Source organism: Nannobrachium achirus (genome assembly GCF_963921795.1).
Source record: "Nannobrachium achirus genome assembly, chromosome: 3".
In the NCBI taxonomy this organism is placed as follows: domain Eukaryota; kingdom Metazoa; phylum Chordata; class Actinopteri; order Myctophiformes; family Myctophidae; genus Nannobrachium; species Nannobrachium achirus.
The window spans coordinates 41,421,983-41,443,826 of record NC_137812.1 but is presented as its reverse complement, the minus strand read 5'-3'; the positions used below and the strand labels follow the sequence as shown (position 1 = coordinate 41,443,826).

The 21,844-nt window shown below is 40.3% G+C and overlaps 2 protein-coding genes across 2 annotated transcripts; both read left to right on the top strand.

The window, feature by feature from the left end:
* Positions 1-987: 987 nt before the first annotated feature.
* Positions 988-3,090, top strand: enam (enamelin; the record flags this gene model as incomplete). The annotated part of the gene is made up of 4 exons (XM_080722587.1): positions 988-1,041; positions 1,182-1,205; positions 1,612-1,659; positions 2,571-3,090. 4 exons carry the CDS (start codon positions 988-990, stop codon positions 3,051-3,053), a joined length of 609 nt encoding a protein of 202 aa, XP_080578713.1. The 3' UTR covers positions 3,054-3,090.
* Positions 3,091-6,302: 3,212 nt separating this feature from the next.
* On the top strand, positions 6,303-10,789 carry cnga1a (cyclic nucleotide gated channel subunit alpha 1a; the record flags this gene model as incomplete). Its single annotated transcript, XM_080722586.1, has 5 exons — positions 6,303-6,508; positions 6,891-6,995; positions 8,751-8,857; positions 8,996-9,606; positions 9,872-10,789. The coding sequence occupies 5 exons, from the start codon at positions 6,303-6,305 to the stop codon at positions 10,787-10,789; spliced, it is 1,947 nt and encodes a 648-aa protein (XP_080578712.1).
* Positions 10,790-21,844: the final 11,055 nt, after the last annotated feature.

Below are 21,844 nucleotides of genomic sequence, written 5' to 3'. Positions count from 1 at the left end.
TATCAAAACTATTAGCTTATTCATTCGACCATTCTTCATTACGTTTTCTTCTTTGCACCCTCTATCTCTTAATTGTTTTGGAGAGTGATGCTGTTATCTGACCTTCAAGTCAGGTGATATCGTCTCAGTTCCCCAGAGTTTGGGTTTAGTGCAATTAAGGAGGTATGTTTGCTAAGCATATTTGAACAGTGTGCAATTATAAAATTAAGTGAGACATGAAACCTACATGTCTTCATCATCAGTTTTGAAATGGAAGGAGATTTCTTCAAGCATCAAAGGTCTGCATGTTTGCCGGATAAGGGCATGCGATTGGCTGTCAGTGGTTGTCAAGGGGTATAAATGGCATACATCTCAGAAGAAGTACAGTAGTAGATGACTTTCATTTCCTCTGAAGGACACATCTTGAGCTGCTCTTTTCAGGAAAAAGGGTGAGATGGAGCTTCATTTTGGAACAGATAAAAATGGATACACTATGTTAGAAATATAGAACCTGTATAATTATTATGTCTCTGTGGATGTTTTATTTGCATTTCATTTTGTTGGATCGAGAACAAATTATGTATAATCCTGGCATGTTGTTAAACCAGTGGTTTTCAATCTTTTTAGCACATTTATTTCTGTGGACCGTTTTGCATGAAATTTGCTCATTACATTATGTGCCTTGTTTGGTAGATAAAATCACTCTTGGCTGCTGTTTAGCAACATACCACAAATCATATGTGCTCAGCGAATTAGGAGCCTACTGGGGGGTAGGGGGTGGTTGTATGGGCATAAAGAGCAGTACAATTGTCTACTAAGTCTTAAAAAATATATAGACACAATGTTGTTGTTTTTTGTTCTTTTTTTGCGGACTCCCTGGAGTCGACACATTCCAAAGACCTTGCACGGACACCCTGTGTCAGTTTGAGAATCACAGGGTTATGTTTTATTTAATCTCCCCCCCCCCCTCTCATCTTCTCTTGACCTATGTCCTGCAGGATAATCATGATGAAGCCAGTGGTATTTTTGATGTGTCTGCTGAGCACTACTCTGGCTGCCCCTGTAAGTCTACATGTTTTATATTTTAAATACCACAAATCACAATGTTGTCTCAAGACCGTTTTTTTAACGTTATTTTAACATTAACAACATTAAGGGCATTGCAATGCCTCTTACTTACTTCCACCACTTGTCTTTTGCAGGCCCCAGAGAGTGGAAGCAATGAGGTAAGTGGAGTTTTTGTTTTTGCCATGCTTTACTACCCGCTAACATTGCATGTTGTATCATGTTTTAGCCATGTCATCGAGTGCATGATATGTTCGTGTGAAAGAAAGAGACGACGATTAGCTTAATTACATGTCTGGGAGTTATGTTGTCTGGTATTTCTCCAGCAGATTGCAGCACATGCTAACGAAGCCCTGAGGTGGATGGAGTTGTACAGACTGTATCAGCAGCAGCAGGTCAATGAGCAATTTTCAATAACAATTATAGCTGCATGGTGAACAGTAGCGGCATAATACAGCAACATTGTCTGAATTCTGAGTATAAACAAAGTACTGTAATGACAATTTAGCACAGACATGTGTAGATAACACAATATTCTGCTCTCATATTTGGTTGTAATTTATTCAGGGAGCAGCTGGCAACCCTTTCCTCCCGGCAGCAGCAGCTGGTGCAGCAGTGAGTTACAATTTCTTTCCCTTGTTAAAACACAAATGTCCAAAAGGAATCAAATCTAGATCACTGTTTCCCAAACAATGTATATATTAGACATTTCTTAATATATATTTCTTTATTAATGTTATACATTTAAAAACAAACAAACACATCAATCTTAGAAATTCCATAAATGAAAAAATAATGATAATTAAGAAGTAGTGAAAATCTACAAGCTCTCAATGTGGCACCAAACCACTCGTTGTGTGCTTGTACATCTGCTATTTTCACTAGTTTGGGTAAACGTCCAATCTCTCTTTTGGGTCTCAACCTGATTGGTATTGGAACCACCATCATAAACTTAATACTGTAGATACTTCTGCGAATTATTCATTCACTGGCTGTTATTTTGTCCCCAGGGTGCACCGGCCGCTCCACCAATGGTAAATATTAAAATATTATAAATGTTACTATTTGTAATATATTATCATATTTACCAGTCCAGTCATATTATCATATGTAAAATATGTGAGAATGATAAACAGGTAAACGATACGTTTCCACAAAAAATATATCCCTGGGTTACAGTATGTCTTTTGCACATACTGTAGGTACACCTCCCTCCTCCTCCTCCTCCTCCACCTATGCCTGCTGGAGATGGATCTGATGAAGAGGCAGCAGTGAGTTGCATTTCATTATTTACGTTAGAATCCATTCATAGGTATTATCAACTGTCAGCCCCTACAAGCCTACTGGATAAGAAAAGCATAACAAGAAACATACATGAAAAGTTGCTATGCTGCAAACACGAACAAACCCCTTGTAAGTCAATACTGAGCACAGTAGCAGCCTAGCAGGTGGAGATCCTGGATTGTCCATACAAAATGTAGTCTACTGTACAGACTTTGAAGATTGGATTGACATGATCATTTACAAACAACCAAACAGATTACAGGAAATGCATGTATGGCAGCAACATCCACTCTAACTCATCCCTGTTATGTTTTTTTTTTGTACAACAGCCTGGATTCTATGGCAACGCTGCACCTGCTGCCCCCCTAAACTCCGATGAGGTTGGCGAGGACGCCGCAGGAGCGGAGGCTGAGGCCGAGGCCGAGGCCGAGGCCGAACCAGCTGTAGCCGAAGGAGCAGAGGCAGCAGCTGACCCAGCAGCTGAACCCGCGGCCGACCCCGCCGCGGCTGACCCTGAAGCTGCCGTTGAGCCTGCCGTAGCTGAGGTCCCGGCTGATGTGGCTGCTGTCGACGTGGCCCCTGCTGCTGATGTGGCCCCTGCTGAGGTGGCCGTAGATGTCGCTGCTGCTGCTGCTGACGTCCCAGCTGATATTGCTGCTGCGCCAGTGGCCGTCGAGGTTGGCGCCGCCATTGTGGATGTGGCCGCAGAGGCTGCTGCTCCATAGTTGTTGACACTGTGGTCATTTCAAGCGGTCTGATTGTTCCTCCCTTCCAGAAGTCCGATAGCAACAGGTGGAAACAGCAGTGTTCGGGACAAATGGATGGAAAGGGCAGAATTTGTTGAACAGGGACTGGAATGTTTCAATTGCTGTAATACAATAAAATGGTTTCTGTGCTCTTCGAGAGAATAAACCAGTAACTGCTCTGTACAATCAAAATGTTTTTTTTCCCTCTGTATACGCTTTTCTATCTTTAATAAAAAAAATAAAAAAGATAAAAAATAAAGCCTGTCATAAAGCTTCCTTTCTTTGATTGATCATAAATCCCTATAACTATAATTTAAAAATATATATCTGGGGAAGAATTAATGATTATAATCCTTCTCCAATAGACAATAGACTCCAATAGATAGTTAAGGCCAACTTTGCTTCAGTAAAACAAATATTGTACAATTACCTATTTTCAACTGAAAACGGGTTGACACGAGTCGCACAACACTTTTTCATCAAAGCACAGGCCTACAGTAAATTACACATTACACTGCAGCATACTCTGCTATGCTATTCAGTTCAAAGGTGCAACATTCTCTGCTGTACAAAGTCGAATCCCAACCAATAGGGAGAGCCACTGATCCAACGAATGTCCGTACAAGCCCACAAATGAGTGCCTGACTGTGCCTCGCTACAGACTCATCACCACTAAAGACTGACACAGGTTCAGATTTCGTTTCATTCTCTGGATGATTAGCTATTATAGGAAACCTGTCCACTCGACCTCAGATCAGTAGTGAAAGCGGCATCGCTCAGCTGCTATCTCTAATAGGATCAGAAGTGGAGTGCTGAGTGAGCAGGATGGCAGCGGGGGTAGCATTACAGCTGGGCTGCAAGTCCACTAAATCTTTTACTGTCCTACAAATGCATAGAAGGTATATCCTATTGATGCTTATGCTAAAACATTACCAGTGAAGAAAAATAAATAAATACAGTATTTTCTGGACTATAAGGCGCACCTGACTATAAGGCGCACTGTCAATGAATGGTCTATTTTCAAACTGTTTTCATATATAAGGCGCACCTGACTATAAGGCGCACATAATAGAAGTTATGCATCCAACAGATGGAGCTGTGCTAAAGGGAATGTCAATGTCAATGAATGATCCATATATAAGGCGCACTGGACTATAAGGCGCACTGTAGTTTTTTGAGAAAATTAAAGGCTTTTAAGTGCGCCTTATAGTCCGGAAAATACTGTAACTATTCACAAGAACAGGTCAACCATAAGTTAATTAATTTGTGGTGGCATTTTGAGATAGCTCATTATACCAATTAAATACAAATTCATTCGTATTTACGCATAACTAGGTCTGCAGTCATTTAGACAAGACATTAAACCTCTACTGAATGATAAAACAGTGAAACCTTCGTGCACCTAATGTCCTGTATGTACTGTAGTTGCCTGTTGCCTGTGAGTGAGTGAGTGAGTGACTGTATAAGGAGGATGAGTGACACTCTCTCCCTCTTTCATTGTTCTCTAATCCACAAATCCTTCTCAGGGTCACCAAGGCTCTGCTACCAACAATAGCCTCCATGCGTCCATTTTACTTCATGTAGCGGCATTTTAATATAATTTTAGGATTAGAATAAGACATTTGAACATGGAAAATAGACACATGTAGTCGTAGCCAAATATCCAGGCTTCCAAAGGCTTCATGAATAAGGAATATGGACTGTGCGTTAAATTAACCTGGGGTGACGGTAAGTTTGATTAGATAAGCCTGAATGCATTCTACTCCACTGGCTCACTACTAGAGAGCATAGTGGCATTAAAGATATTTATTATCTGTTTGAACGTGACACAAACAGTAATTAGTAGGAATGCTTCTGATGTGAGAGAAATGTTTATGCTTATTGATTGTATTAATATAAAATATACACATATTGTATAATACATTTCATGCTCTCTGAGGTACATTTTGTACTGTACTTATGTTTACTATATTGTTTGATAGGCTATTCTGCTGTTCTGCTGCCATGGCGTCTTCGAGGCGCCGTCCTCGCCTTACTGTTCCACCTCGAATTGCACCACAATCGGCCCCAGACACTGAAAACATGTGAGCAATGATTCATTGACCTAGGCAGTGGTTCCCAAATGTTGTGTCGAGGCATATTAGTGTGCCTGGTGATTTTGTGACAATCACACATTATTGCAATGCATACGTATACAATTATCCATATTTATTTTTATTAATCAGTATTTTGTGATCCACTTACTTCCCAAAACAGACAAATATTCTATACCACCAACATAATTTCAAACACTTTCAGCCTTTCGTCATGCCTGGATTTGGGCATGTCAGAAAATATATTCATTTTATTAGTAATTTATTTTTAAATAGTTTTCAGTTCACACATTAAAACTACAAGCTCACTTGCTTGTCGATCGCGAGCTTTTAGAATGGCTATTCCCATATAAATACAGCTGTGCCTTGAGATTTAGAAATGTCTATGTCCATTTGTGTGCCTTGGTCACAGTTTGAAAACCACTGATCTAGCTAGACCTGCTAGATTCTAATACAATACAAGGAACATTATGTGCCAAATAATGATAAAGTGTAAAAATGCTTTGTTTGTATGTTTCAGAAATCAACCGGTCCTTCTTCCTATCCGATGTTTCAATGTGAACAACAGTAATAATAATGAAGAGTAAGTGCAAACTTTACTATAAACAAATACATTTACATTTATGAAATATATTACATTCCCCCTCAGATATGAACAACCATTACACTACATATTATATGAACCTGACATCTCTTCTCTTTCCAGTGATAAAAAGGAAGAAGAAATAAAAAAAGAGTAATTCATTTTTATGTCACAGATCATTAAACAAATGCTATGCTTTAAGGCTTCTCCATTTTCAGTGGTGTAAAGTAACTAGTACATTTACTCAAGTACAATTCTGAGGTATTTTTTACTTTCTGGAGTATTCCCAGTTTTCACTACTTTTGCTTCTAATCCACTAATATTTTACTTTTACTCCACTACAATTATTTGAAAACTTTAGTTACTAGTTACTTTGCAGGTATAAATTATACTTTGGCCCTATTTTATACCTAGGCTATTTGAAATAGCCGATCTACGAGCTCACAACGCGTTGCATTGCGTTACTTTTTGATATTCATACTTTTATTCAAGTACATTTTGAATGCCAGACTTTCACTCATTGCAGTATTGATACTTTTAATTTATTGATACATGTGTTTCAGGGAGAACAAGGATAAAGAGGAAAAGGAAAAGGAGGAGGAAGGAGAAGTAAAGGAAGAAGATGACAAAGAAGCAAAGGAGGAAGATGAAAAGGAAAAGGAGGAGAAAGAGAGGGAACAAAAGGAAAGGGAAGAGAAAGAACAAAAGGAAAAGGAGGAGAAAGAGAAAAAAGAAAAGGCGGAAAAAGAGAAGAACAAGTAAGTTCTACGTTGAACTTTTCATTTGATATTTCATTGTTTCCACTATAAGATTAATTTTTGATGCAGACATTTTCAGTGCTGAATGCATCCATATCATCATTGTTGGGTGGAAACCGTATGTCGAAAACCATTCGTTATGTATTTATCATTTTAAAAATGATTTAAAATTGTGAAAATAGCCGATCTACAAGCACACAACACCTTGCACTGCGAGGCGTTGTGTGCTTGAAGATCTGCTATTTTCACCAGTTTTGTGCGATAGTCTTGTATGATGAAGCAGCTAGGGCTTTACTTTACGAAAAAACGTACACATTTTAAACTTGGAGATACGAGGTTTCTGCCCGACAGTGACGATATAAACGTCTGTCTCTTCCTACAGGCCAAAAGAAATGTTTGTCATAAACCCAGATGGGGGTTTGTACTACCAATGGCTGTTCATCATCACATGTCCAGTCATGTACAACTGGATCATGATTGTTGCCAGGTAATAATTATGGTCATAGCGTAAAGTGAATATGATTACTCTGAGTCTTCTTTCTCTCTTTGTTGCCCTCTCTTTACATACAACCACAGTAATATTTTGGTCAGTACACTACTAATCTCCTTAAAGGGGCCCCACCATGAATTTCAAATCTTAAGTTTTTTCCTTGTTTTTTTGGTCTCTTCCAGCCCCCCAAAAAACCATTCATTAACTCTAAGCCTTGCCTTTCATTTCAGTGATTTTCTGAATGGGAGTGTCTGAATGGTACTCTTTTGAAATCGGGGCCTTGCTTATGTCACAAAGGGGCTCATTTCCTATTGAGGGCGGTACTTTTTGGGAGGCTATATACTACCACCCTGGGCAAGATATGACTTCTGGTTGGTTCTAGCTGAAGTGGCGGAAGTGCTGCGTTTAACGGAAGCTACGTCATGTGTTGCGGGTCTATTTACATTCCCCAGCAAAACAAACACAAAGATTGTAGCTCTTAACTCGCTCTTAATAGGTGTAACGTTGTCCGAATCAAAGTTTTTGTTTGTATATTGTTATTGCGAGCGCAACCAATGGAGTGGGAGAAGTAGAACAGATTTTTTTTCAGCAGGGAACACGTTTGCAGGGACACCGCACTGTGAAAAAAAGACAACTTCCGTGAAAATTCAGCCCCACCTCCTAGAACTCTCTCTGCTTCATATCTTGACCAGGCTTTTCTCTTTGCAGATGAGTAAGCCTGGCTATGTGAGGCTAATATTCTACTGAGACAATATATATGAGGTGGAACCATGAAGTAAAGTGGTACTAAAATTGTCTTGAATTGGATTGACTTTACATGGTTCTCATCGTGGTACCATGCTAATCTTCTCTGTATCATTCCAATTTTAGCCCAAAGACAGCACCCCGTTGCCAACAAAGGGCATTTTGGTATTGCATCTGAAATAGCTTGGAATTAGAGACAGACAAAACATGAAATTTAAATATCCGAGTGGTTGTTTAGGCTAAAACCTGTATAACATCGTATTATGGACCGATATTTATATAAAATATATATTTTGAAAAGCATGGTGGGGCCCCTTTAAAAGAAAACCCTGTTGACAGTCATCCTCTCATCCTTTTTAGCCTATAGGGCTCCATAAATGGCAATATTGGACAGTCTGTCTGTTTGTTCATTGGTCCAGCACTTTGTTCCAAAATAATAACATGTCTTGGAATGGAATTCGCTGTGCACCAGCACCTTCACGCTCCCTACAGAGGATAAGTGCTTGTGCCACCCCTATATGCCAGAATGTAATGGGCAGAAAATTGCTGAGCACATTCATACTCCCAGATACAGTAAATAACTTTAAACATTTAGTGAACCCATGGCCATTTGTAGTGACACCACAGTCCACATTACCAACTGTATGATAGTCTAATTTGGCAGACTGAAGGATGAAACGTTCTTATTTTGGTAACCCCATGGCTTTTCATGTAGTGCCTCTCACTGGCCAAAATGTCCTGTTGGGTGTAAGGAGTAGCAAAGCACAGGTAGTCCAAATACACACCTGGCTCCTACATACAGTACATACATGCCATTAGAAACTAAAAGGGAAAAATGGAACATGATCCAGATCATTCAACAATCATTCAAGTCAAGGAAAACTTTCCTACGAATAATGTATGCTGTATGATGGGCATTAGGCCCACCGTAGAAAATGTTAAATATAAAATTTGAAAATGCAGAAATGTCTTGCTCATGTGTCTTCTGTTTTAAATGCTGACATGCAGGGCCACGTTTGAGGAGCTTCAGCATGACTACATTATTTACTGGGTGCTTTTGGACTACAGTTCAGACCTCATGTACATAGCTGACATGGTGTTCAGGACCAGAACAGGTGAAATGCATTTTGTTCATTTCAATTTACTGTGGGCCGCACAAATAATAATCTCTGTAAATAATAGAATAACAGCCTTTTCATTTCAATCTAACACAGCATATCTATCAATTTCATACTGTAAATCTCTCCACACAGGCTTCCTGGAGCAAGGTCTAATAGTAAAAGATAAGAAGAGGTTACAGGACCGCTACACAAATAGCGTCCAGTTCATTTTGGACGCTGTGTCTATGCTGCCTACTGACATCTTCTATCTTTACTTTGGCCTTGACTACCCTGAGATACGCATGAACAAGCTATTGAGGGTTGGCCGCATGTTTGAGTTCTTCAAAAAGACAGAGACTAAAACAAACTACCCAAATATCTTCCGCATTGGCAACTTGATCCTGTATATCATCATCATCATCCATTGGAATGCCTGTATGTATTATTCTTTCTCCAAGTGGATCGGTTTCGGTGACGATGACTGGGTATACCCTGCACTGGATGACCCTGAAGAGCCCGCGTTTGGAACTCTAATGAGGAAGTATTCTTTCTGCCTTTACTGGTCCACAATGACCCTAACAACTGTCGGAGAGATGCCAGGTCCAAAAAAGGACATTGAGTTCCTCTATCATGCGTCGGATTTCCTGATTGGGGTTTTGGTCTTTGCCACCATTGTGGGAAACATTGCCACAATGATCTCTAACATGAACGCTGCCCAGGCACAGTTTCAGTCTCGCATTGACAACATCAAGCAATACATGCATGTGAGTATCTTTTCTCCACTACAATTGTGGGGTTGGGGTTGGGGTTGGGGGGGTCAAAATCAAATCAAATCAAATCAAATCAAATCAAATCAAATCAAATCAAATCAACCTTTATTTATATAGCACATTTACAACAAAAAAAAATTGCCCAAAGTGCTGTACAGGGTGCATCAAGTGAAAAAACATGTAATACAATTACCAAACAACATAATCATCTTCATCTTTTTTATTATATTCTGAAAGTTACATTTCCTTTCCATTGTAGGTGAGGCATGTCAGTGCGGAGCTTGAAGAACGTACTATCAAGTACTTTGACTATCTATGGAATACCGGAAAAGCCCAGGATGAGAGGGAGGTGCTGAGGTATCTGCCAGACAAGCTACGGTCTGAAATTGCTATCCAAGTGCACATGGACACTCTGAAGAAGGTCCGTATTTTTGCAGAGTGTGAAGAAGGCCTGCTGATTGTGCTGGTGCTAAAGCTTCGACCACAGGTTTTCAGCCCCGGCGACTACATCTGTAAAAAGGGCGACATTGGCCGTGAGATGTACATCATCAAAGATGGCAAACTAGCAGTTGTTGCTGATGATGGCGTGACCCAGTTTGTTGTCCTGGGCAGCGGCAGCTACTTCGGTGATCTTAGCATCCTCGGCATCAAAGGCAGCAAAGTGGGCAACCGGAGGTCAGCCAATATCCGTAGCGTTGGGTACTCTGACCTCTTCTGTCTGTCCAAGGATGACCTGATGGAATCCCTCACGGAATACCCCGATGCCAAGGCTATGTTGGAGGAGAAGGGCCGGGATATCCTGATGAAGGATAATCTCATAGAACTGGACCCTTCTAAAATCATACCCGAGACCATGGAATTGATGGGGAAAGTGAACGGCTTGTACGGCAACATGGAATTGATGCAGAGCAAGTTAAAGAGGATCCTGGGAAAGAACAAGAACGCGCGGCGGGCCATCAAAGGGCGTATTGCTGAGCTAGAGCGGCTCACAGGAGAGGAGGTGGAAGATGATGAGGAGGATGAAGAAGAGAAAAGGGCAGCGCAGGTAGTCGCAGAGGAGAAAAAGGAAGAGAAAAAAGAGGAAGAGGCAAAGAAGGAAGAGGTGAAAGACGTGGAAATAATTAAGGAGGGGGAGAAAGAAGATAAAGAGGAAAAGGAGGAGAAAAAAGACACATAAGTGAAAGACGCAGACAAAAATAGATTTTCTATCCAGCTTCTTTACTATCTAGCTTGGACTTGCTAGTTGAAATACATGAATGACAAGAGCAAAAGACACTTGCTGAACTATTAAAGGACAACTCCGCCCTAAATCACTTCTAGGCTCATTTTCCTACTTATGTTGATCCAAAATGACTGTCCATGGAGTCTATTAGGCAGAAATGCTCCTGTTGTCCAGTTTCCCCAGCAGAACACAGCAGCTCTCGTAGCGTAGAGTGGAGCCTATAAGCCTATCGCTTTTACACTATTTTTTTTGTTTGTCATTACAAACACATCCTTGCCTTGGTTGTCCAACACAAGCCACCACAATCTCATAAATCATGTTTTGGGGTGAGCATTCGGCACAACTGCCAATCAAAGTGACTGTACTAGCCAATCACAGGGCATCTTTTCCGGGACTTGGTAAAACACATAAAAGCATAACATCTGTTTAGCAGAGTGTGATGGCTTTTGTGGGACAACGATGGCATGGATGTGTTTGTAATGACAACTATTAACACATTCATGAAAAATAAAAACACCTTTGACCACAACAAATAGTGTAAAAAGTGATAGGCTTATAGGCTCTACTCTGTGCTATGAGAGCTGCTGGGTTCTGCTGGGGAAACTGACAACAGGGGCATTTCTGCATGCCTAATAGACCCCATGGACAGTACTTTTGGGTCAATATAAGTAGGAAAATGAGCCTAGAAGTGTTTTAGGGTGGAGTTGTCCTTTAAGTCCTCCCATTAAATATTTCTTGTATAACTGCACATTTTCAAGAATGGAATTTCAATATAATGTCTGTATTCATATGAACGTTTGACATAGGCTACAACATTTATATTAGTTGTGCTGCAAAGTGATTGTGAATTTCAACATTTGATCTATGGTGTAATTTGGCTATATACATCCCTGGTTTCATTCATTGGAACTGACATCTTCTTATATAATCCTTTATATATTATCTATTATAATCAGTGATCACCTACACCATGATCTTCTCCTTTTTATGTTTGCAGCATACATTCATTTCAACATTGCAAAACATGAAGGTGTTGACCCATAAATGTACAGCATGTCATGTAAGTGAAAAATCACTGCATGGGACTAATCCCTTTGATCAATAGAACATGGACGAACGTGAACGAAACTATAGACCAGGGGTCTTCAACGTTTTCAGGGAAAGGACCCCTTAGCTGAGAGAGAGCAGAGACCTCCACAACCTGTTCATAGATTCCATATAGTTTCATTGTTTGGCAGCACAATCGTCAGTGTATTTTGGATTCATGTCAATTTGTGTTTAAAGATATTTAACCACTTGAACCGTCAATACTTAATAAACCTGACCTTTCACTCTGTACTTAGTCTGCCCTTTTTCCCCTCTACACCCAACCCCTTTGCCTAAAATAGCCAATCTACAAGCTCACAACGCCTTGCAGCGCGAGGCGTTGTGCAGTAACTCTGCAGTAACTCTGAGGACCCCCTAGGGGTCCCGGACCCCCTGTTGAAGACCCCTGCTATAGATGGTAACATTAAAGAAGTATTGTCATGGATAATACCTGACACCTTTTTTTTAATCACCAGTCTTATTTCAGGTCCAGCCAACAATGTGATATGTCTGTCTGTCTGTCTGCAGGGGCGTCACAAGGGGTAGGAAAGTGGGACTGAGTTACCAGGGCCCAAGGTGGAGGGGCCCTAGTAACTTTAGCTATTGAAAAATAGCAGATATACAAGCTCACAGCGCGGCACCGAGTGCCGCGCTGCGAGCTTGTAGATCTGCTATTTTTTAAAAGTCGTGAAAATGTGCGCAAATCTTTGAATATGTATTTTTTAAGTGAACATTTGTAATGCTTCTGGGGGGTCCCTGGAACTAAATATTTTGAGATGGGGGGGGGGGGTCCTTCACATGAAAAAGTTTGAGCATCACTGACATGGAAACAGGTTTCTTGGCACACATTTTCACGATTTTTCAAAAATAGCAGATCTACAAGCTTGCAGCGCGGCACTCGGTGCCGCCCTGTGAGCTTGTATATCTGCTATTTTTCAATAGTTAACATTCATGGGGGGCCCGCAGTGAATCCTTGTACCCAGGGCCCAGAATTTGGTGTGACGCCCCTGTCTGTCTGTATACTATTGTGCCACATGGTGTGTTATCACGAGTCCTGAAATATAATCATTCTTTGCAGGAATGTCATACTCATTTTCCATTAGTGATTTCCATCTCTGATTAAATTGTATGTTCTTTGATTATGGACACTTGAAACATACAGATTTGCATCTTGACTGTCTGGTTTCTAGGTTTCCAATGTTGGCTATATAATATGAATAAAAGGTCTTTGGTCTTTGTGTGGTAGTGTGTGTGTGTGTGTGTGTGTGTGTGTGTGTGTGTGTGTGTGTGTGTGTGTGTGTGTGTGTGTGTGTGTGTGTGTGTGTGTGTGTGTGTGTGCAGGGACGTGCTGGGCACCTGATTCAGCCCGGGAAAAAGAGTTGTAGAGGCCCTCACTGCGCGCTATGGAGAGAGATCTCTCTATGGCGCTGCTGCTACTCAAAGATTTGCCTTTTTGCCATAACAAGTGACAAGTCAGTGGGCCAATTACACAAGTCAAATTTTGTCGTTGTCGGGTGGAAACCTTGTATGTCCAAAACCGTTTGTTTTGTATGTATCATTTTAAAAATGATTTAAACTAGTGAAAACAGCCGATCTACAAGCACACAACGCCTCGCGGTGCGAGGCGTTGTGTGCTTGTAGATCTGCTGTTTTCACTACTTTTGTGCGACGGCCTTGTATGGTGAAGCAGGGCTTTGCTTTGCGAAAAAAGGTTTCTGCCCGACAGTGACGATTTACTTTGTTGGCCGCCCAGCCCCCAAAATGGAACGAAGGCTGAAAATGTATTTTAATTTTTTTTCCTAATGGCCGGCCTGGACCGGCCGGGAATGAACCGGCCGTTCGGGAGTTGTCCCGCTTTTCCCAATGGCCAGCACGTCCCTGTGTGTGTGTGTGTGTGTGTGTGTGTGTGTGTGTGTGTGTTTGCGTGCGTGCGTGTGTGTGCGCGTGCGTGCGTGCATGCGTGTGTGCCCGCGCATGTGTGTGTGTGTGTCAATTTGTTTTTATTTCAAGGACCCCGTTTAGTATTCATGAGGCCACGGATGCCCTTACCTCTTTTACAGAGTTGCAGACCACGTCCATTAGGGTTCCAAAATAACTTTGCTAGGCCTATCACATCACATGTGATGCTAACAGCCTTTGTATGTGCAGTCAGACTTCAGAGGGAATAAAATGGATGGAAATCCCTCAGTTCTAGTTATGGGCTTGAGAGCAGAGGAGCATGTGATACCAATTCAATCCTCCCCCTGTGTTTGTCCCTCAACACAGGTGTATCTCAGTGTTTATGCCTAAATCAAGCTGCTGATAGTGCTATAATAGATTGTGCAAAGCAAACAGTTTGAAACAGCTGGTTGAGAGATGAGATGGTTTCAAGGTTGAGGCAGAGCTGTATTGATTTGTCATTGGCGAGGTACTTTGGATCGAGTGGATTTGAGATCCTATGTCGTGGACCTGGAGTATTGCATTTAATGGCTTGATTTGTGTGATACTGTACTGCTCAACTCCATTAACCACTTACATATGGCTAAAATAGCAGATCTACAGTACACAGTTTTATATTGGTTACATTTAAATAAATAAATACAGTTGATGTTAATGATGATATGGATGCCAGGGTTAATGTGGTTAATGTTATGGTGAAGACACGCTTTGAACATTACGTTTCTAAAAGAGAAGTGCAGAGGAATAGGATATATATGTAATGCAAATCATTAGTCATCAAATTTATCATTGAACTCGACAAAAACACAAGAGTGGGTGCCTTAAATCTCTTATTTTTAATGTGTGTGTTTCACACCTTGTGACTTGAAATTGGAAGCAAACCTTATAGGGCATGGCTGCACTGTGACGATAAGTGCCTTGGAAGCTTTGACTGCAAAATATAATATTATCGACTGTGGAAATTGCAACCTATAGAAGAGATTTCCCATGGGAGAATTCACCACTGTGTCACTGTGGAATTGACCACTAGGATTTCTCAATATAAATGTAAATAAATGAATGGTAAATGGGCATTTTTATAGTGCCTTTTATCCAAGGCCATTCATAATGTACATTACATTCTGCACACATTCACAGAACGATGGCGGAGGATACCATGCAAGGAACCGACCTGCTCATCGGGAGCAATTAGTTGTTCAGGGATCAAACTGATCCTCATAGCTTGACACATGTTTGGGTTCTCCCAGTGCCCCCTACAACTCTAGGAGCACAGCGTGTCATTACTTGATAATATGAGACATAGATAAACAATTACATTGTGAAGTGAGTGGTGCTATTTGATGATATGATTACCTCTTTAATAATGTTTTTGTTGAGTGTCTTTGAGTAGGAAGTGCTATATAAGTCTATATAAGTGAAGTATTATCTTTATTATTATTATTATTATACTGGTAAATGCAAGAACAATTTGACCTCGCTTATGAATGAATATAAATTAAACAAAGACAACTGAAGTATTTTGAGTTTTCTTCCTTAAATTAAACAACAGAAGTAAAATTCTTTTGGGGGGAACAAAGGAGATTAAAGGTCACTACTCAGCATCAGTAAAGTTAAAGTTGTACCATGTAACTTTTTTTATAAAACAAATCTTAAAATTGTCCTAACTGTTAAATCGCTAAAGTTTTAGAACACCCACTCCGTTATTTTCAGCTTCTGAAGCCTTCTCTTTATATGTTTTCTATGATCCTGGCCGTGGACCGGATTTCGCGCAAAATTGACGTAATCTGCATCATCTGTATACGTTGTGTATACGTTGCCCAATCACATCGCCGATCATGCACACATGGTACACTACCGGCCAATCACAGCGCATCTTGAAGTGGGGTCGCCATATTTGTAGTCGCCCGTGTGTCTCTTTACTCAAAAGGTAATCTCGCCTACCAGGCAGGGTGAAGTAGTCCGTTTCTCCGGAATGCCTGAACGCACAGGAACCAGGGACCCCTCCAAAGATAGCTCTCGGCGTTGTGGAGGCAGACGCGGGGGTGTGAAGGTACGAAAAATGGGCGAAAGACGCGAACGCGACCGCGGTTTGCTATATGGCTACTGACCACTAGTTGAGAATCTTACACAGTATAGCTTTAAAATAAACCCAGCCAGACATCTGATTTAGTCATCGACTCAGACCTGAATTTTAACATCCACTTTAAGCCAATTGTTAAAGTCCAGACTACTTCATGAATACATTAGGGATTAAAGGATTATGCGTTGATTCCCGGTCTAAGTTTCCAAGTTTAAAAAAAATCACGTGTTCCCCTCAACGAGGAATCGACTTGCAGTTACAGTGAGTGAGTGAGTGAGTGAGTGAGTGAGTGTGTGCGCCGTGCGTACGTGCATGCGTGTGTGCGTGCGTATAACTATAATGAATGCATACGTATGTAGCCTATGTATTCATCAGGACAAGACTAGTGTGTGTGTGTGTGTGTGTGTGTGTGTGTGTGTGTGTGCGTGCGTGCGTGCGTGCGTGCGTGCGTGCGTGTGTGTTTGCTGAACAAACAATAGACCTTCAACTATTAACCCTGGAAGAGGAAGTTAATGTCAAATCATTTTCAGGAATGTTTTATAGCTACTGAGTTTTTGACATTTTCACTTGGGAAAAAAATCCTGTCTTTTTCAGGTGCAAGGATATTTACAGTGTAACCATTGGGTATGTTTATAGTAGACAATTAGCATATACCAGTAAGACTCGGGAGGTAAGCGACCGTGAGGTCGCATACACAAACTTTAGAAGGCAATCGTAGCCAATCGGGAGGGAATATGGGAAATGGGAAAGATCCATGTTGATGACATGACTTTAGAGATACTGTGTACCGCTTTGTGTGATTTTAGGCCAAAATCTGTAGGAGCAGTGTCCAAAAATCAGCCTGATGGTGGCGCTAGAAGAGGCAAGAGGGCCATGTGAGAAATGAGGGGTGGAGGTTGTGACTGAGTTGCCATCCAAGGAGTGTGTGTGCAAAGTTTGGCATGGATAGGGCCAACGGTGCCGGAGATAAGAGTAGCGCAAAAGTGTGCCGTGACAGATAGACTGACGTACGGACGGACAGACAGACAGACAGCCGGTGGAGCTTTTCATATAACTTGACCTGACGGTCGCAATTATCATGTTTTTGCATATTACTGTATAACCTATTATTCTTTTTCTTTATGTCACAATACATTTAATACACAGGACCTTAATGGAAACAAGCCCTGGGCTTATTTGGGTTATCCCTTCAGCATTATAATTCTGTGTCACTTTCAATGAATGAATGAATGAATCAATCAATCAATCAATCAATCAATCAATCAATCAATAAATCAATCCGTCCGTCCATCCATCCGTCAATCAATCAATCAATCAATCAATCAATCAATCAATCAATCAATCAATCAATCAAAACCAACCCTTCTCTCTCTCCTCCCCAGACAGTCTGACTGTGGCTACTCTCGCCAGCCTCTGCTGGTTTACAAGTGTATTTTGTATTATTTTTTATTGTAAACCTGTATTGTCATTCAGAGTGGTTACCTTAGCACTTTTAATGGATTCCTTGGGTGAACTCCCAAGGTGGCATGGATGGTGTAGTTGAATTACTGATCTGTTCTATCTCTGTTGCGGTTACACATAGAGTTTACTGACTCAGACATAACCATAATAGATTTCCCACATCAGTTATATGTTGTGTGACAGCATAATGTTCAGGTGATGAAGCCACCTTAAAGGATTTGCTTCTCTGCTATATTTCCATTGAGTTAAGGGGTTGAATTTCTATTGTAAATAAATCTTTCCTGTTTTCTGAAATACTTGAGAAATAAATCAAATCAAATGCATAAAAATGCAGTGCTATAGACAACAATGTACCGACAGATTTCATGTTGGATTCAAGTGTGAAGTCTCAAAGTACATTTCCGTACTAAAATGAATGCAATCCATATTTGCTTCCTTGAAAAACAAGGGGAATGGTCAGCATTAGCCTACTGTCAACTATACTGTCAGTGTCATATTGCATGGAAAGACTTAACATAGCAAGCCACCAGTAGACCTATCGTCATCTATTCAGTGCATGTACTGAAACCATATGTAGGCCTATATTACATAATCATCTAATTGCAATTATTTTAGAAAATTGCAATTATTTTGTCATAATCGTCATAATAGTTTCCATGTTCAAGAAATGTTCATACATAAAAAAGCAAAAATAGCAAATCTACAAGCTTACAACGCGTCAGCAAAGCATGTAGATCAGTTATATTACCTATTTATTTTTTAAATATAAAAATGTATAAAGATGTCAGTGATTTCTTTCTTCTTTTCTATGCCAAAAACACAATTAGATGTTAATCACAATTAGTCTGCCACTTAATTGTCATCTTAAATGTGTAATGGTGACAGCCCTATAACCATATGAAAATATATATAAAATCCTCAAGAAAATCATGTTGAGTAGGCGTCTACAGTAGATGCATAATGACCAAATCATGGTAATGACCCAAGGCAGAAGAAGGCAGGGTCTACACAGGAAATTATAATTATTCCTGTCATATTGCCCTCCCTCCCCTCCCCTCTCTATCTCTCTCTCTCCCTCTCTCTCTCCCTCTCCCTCTCCCTCTCCCTCTCCCTCTCTCTCTCACACCAAATTAACCTCCACATAAGCGAGGTCAAATTGTTCTTGCATTTACCAGTGCCAGATGCAGAAAGTCTGCTTGTGTGACAGTAGCATAACATTGTCAGATATGCCCACACAAAGATCTGTTAAGGTGTTGCATTACTTTGTAGCACTAAGATAAGAATGTATCCCAAAGGGACACTAGATGGCGTAATATGCATACTGCCTACTTAATTTAAAGAATATTGCACAATACAAATCTAAGCACTAGCACACTAGTTCTGTAGCTTTAATGTATGCACAACCCGTTGCTTTTTATTACATACGACCAGTTAGGAGTGGCTTGCATTAATGTTATGTGATGTTTCAGGAAAAAGTCTCATGGGAGAGGTGATTAGCTACATTAATTTTCCTATTTTGATGGAAACTGAAACAAAACTATTGTCAAGAAAATGTATTGAGGTTTTAAACAATCTGAATTCTTGAGTAGAAAATATAGATTTTTGTTTTGAAATATATTGGGGTACGGCATCTGAAGAAAACATTATTTCAAGGTTATACACATTTATGAAATATTCATTTTTTAGAAAGTCTAGATTAAAACTGAAGTTGAGTTAAAGCACCATTATAGAAAACATAATTGAATTTGAATGAATTATGTATACAGTATTTCCATAAATGCAGTATATGAATATGAAACAGACTTTCACTGTCTAGAATTGACATCGTTTAAATATCCCCCAGGGAGCAACTATAACACTGAGGATGTCTGCTGTGAATTTCAATCAATGGAAGCAAGCTTCATGGGGACCTTGTTTCAAACAGGGCCAGATGCCTATACTGTACATCTGAAATGTATCATCTCATGCACAGTGTTTAAACTTGAGACATTTCAACATTCCTTTAACAAATCACTAAATCGATGGTGGGTTAAGCCCATTATACGTTAAGTACAATATACCACAAAATATGAATCAAATCAGACATAGAAATTGTACAATGTTATCGTTAAATTAGCTTCTCCTTATATACTGTAATTCCCATCAGTTGGCAATCCATCCAATCTTCCAATACTGAGTGCAAGGCTAAAGACAAACGGAGCTAACCACCCACACTTTTAATACTGCAAAGGTCAAACACATGAATACAAGCCAAAGGAAATGCAATTAAAATGGTGAGAAAAGAGATACCGGTATGACTATTTTACAGTGGTTTGGGGTCAATGAAAAATATTTTAATTGCAGTGCTCAGAATTCACACACGGTTGAAAAGCTAATCTTCATTTATGGCCTTGACAGGTATAGCAACATAGGTCCTAGTCGTTTCAAATACTTTACACTAAAAAAAAATACATTTAAGGTATATTGCAACTCAGTTACCTTGAAATGTCTGATAGTTGAAAAGACTAACAGAGAAAATAATTTGCAAATAACCCAATACAAAGCAAACCAATGCATTAGCTTCCTCCTACCAAGAGAAATATGTTCTTGTCTTGACACTGGCACCTGCCAGTGCCAGTGTGAAAATCAAGTCTTGCTCTGATTGGATTTGGCAGGTCATGATGTAATATGGAACTTAAAAGGTATGTAAATGTGTGTGCTAACAGGGTTTAGTGTGAGGAAATCAGGGCCATGTAGCTGAAAGAGGCCTTTAAGCTTCATACTCCTTCGTACAATGGTGTCGCTCTGTGTCACTTGTAGATCTGCTCTTGTCCCTTAGCGGCACATGTCCTACTATTATGGAATATAACAGGCTTTGTTCATGGTTAATAGTTCAATGTCTGGACCACAGTCACTCAGATTTTACGGTAGGAAAACCATCGTTAATACATTTTAACAGCGATACAATACGCATCACGATATACATGGTTGACAATAAGATACATGGCCGATATTGGTTAATTCATGGCGATACGATACACTACGATTCAATTATTTAAAAATCAAACCTCGGTTCGAACTGGAGCGTGTGTGTGTGTGTGTGTGTGTGTGGCCACATTTGCCTGGTTAATAAACCAGACTCTATCACACACTTTGTACGTTCTCCTCTCTGTCTGTTGATGTGTTCGTTCGGTCATTCGAGCCATGTGTGTGTGTGGGGGGGCAGGACTTGTTGCCTACCACCGATTGTTCTAGATATAATAATAAAAAAAAATCTACAATAATATAGCCTACAGATATACCGGTAGTTATAGGAATATCCTAATATTTAGGGACTTGTCTTTAATAGACAGGCATAGACAGTGACACAATGTGCACTGTGAGCTTGTAGATCGGCTATTTTTACTACTTCTTAAATAGGCCTATTTGTTTTCTAAGATCATTTCTTAGATCATTTGTATTTTATTTATTCATGAAATTAGAAAAGTAATTTACTTATTTTTTTAATAATGAAATGTTTAGCTTTTTTGGGGAGGGAATGTTTTTTGAAAATGTTTTGAAATAATTAAAAACGAAAAGTAGGAAACTAAAAATGAAGGGACCCATAAAAATGTGTCCACGACCCACACATGGGTCCCGACCCAGTGTTTGGGAAACAGTTGTAAATCACAGACGATTCATTTAGTGGATTCTCCTGGCTGACTTTTTGCAATCTAGCTAGCCATCATCGTCAAAGGAAAAGGTCGATCCTTTTCACTTGTAACTCGAGTCGAGCTCAGTTAGGCCGTTCTTAAAGGGACTACAACATGAATTTTCATTTTTCCAATTTTTATGTATTTTCTTGGTGTCCCACCAGCAACTTCTATCCTCACAAAGTCCTATTTCTGACCATTTTGTCTTTCTCAGTTTATGGGCAGATCTATGTTAGCATGTCTCAGAACGGTCCTGATTGTGAAATGTCAGATTTGTGATGTCACAAGGCCTGAGAAGGAGGCAGGAGGAGCTGGGAGAGGGTTGGGGAGGGGTGGGCAGGCCTGAGAAGGAGGCAGGAGGAGCTGGGAGAGGGTTGGGGAGGGGTGGGCAGGCCTGCTGAGCAGGAGGTGGGGAGGAGTGTGGGGCCAAAACTGGCTCAATAGCGCAGTCCTCCCACTCAGGACAAGGTGGTACTGCAGCTGAAGATGCTCTGAAAGCCAGGCAGAAATGACAGGGGCTCTGTATTCAGGAGTGGTAATTTAGCCTCAAACCTTTTCAAAAACGTTTTTGGGACACAAACAGTGTTATATAAATTATTTTTAAATGCATGGTGTAGGACCTTTAAGTTGAGAGACCAGCCTCCTTCTGTAGGCAGATGTCACGGCACTCTAGCGTTAGCATGTAGCTAAGCTAGCAAATCATCGTAAAATCAACAAGGCTAATAACTGATAATATCACATCACGCATCGATGCAGAATAGCGCACGACCGCGA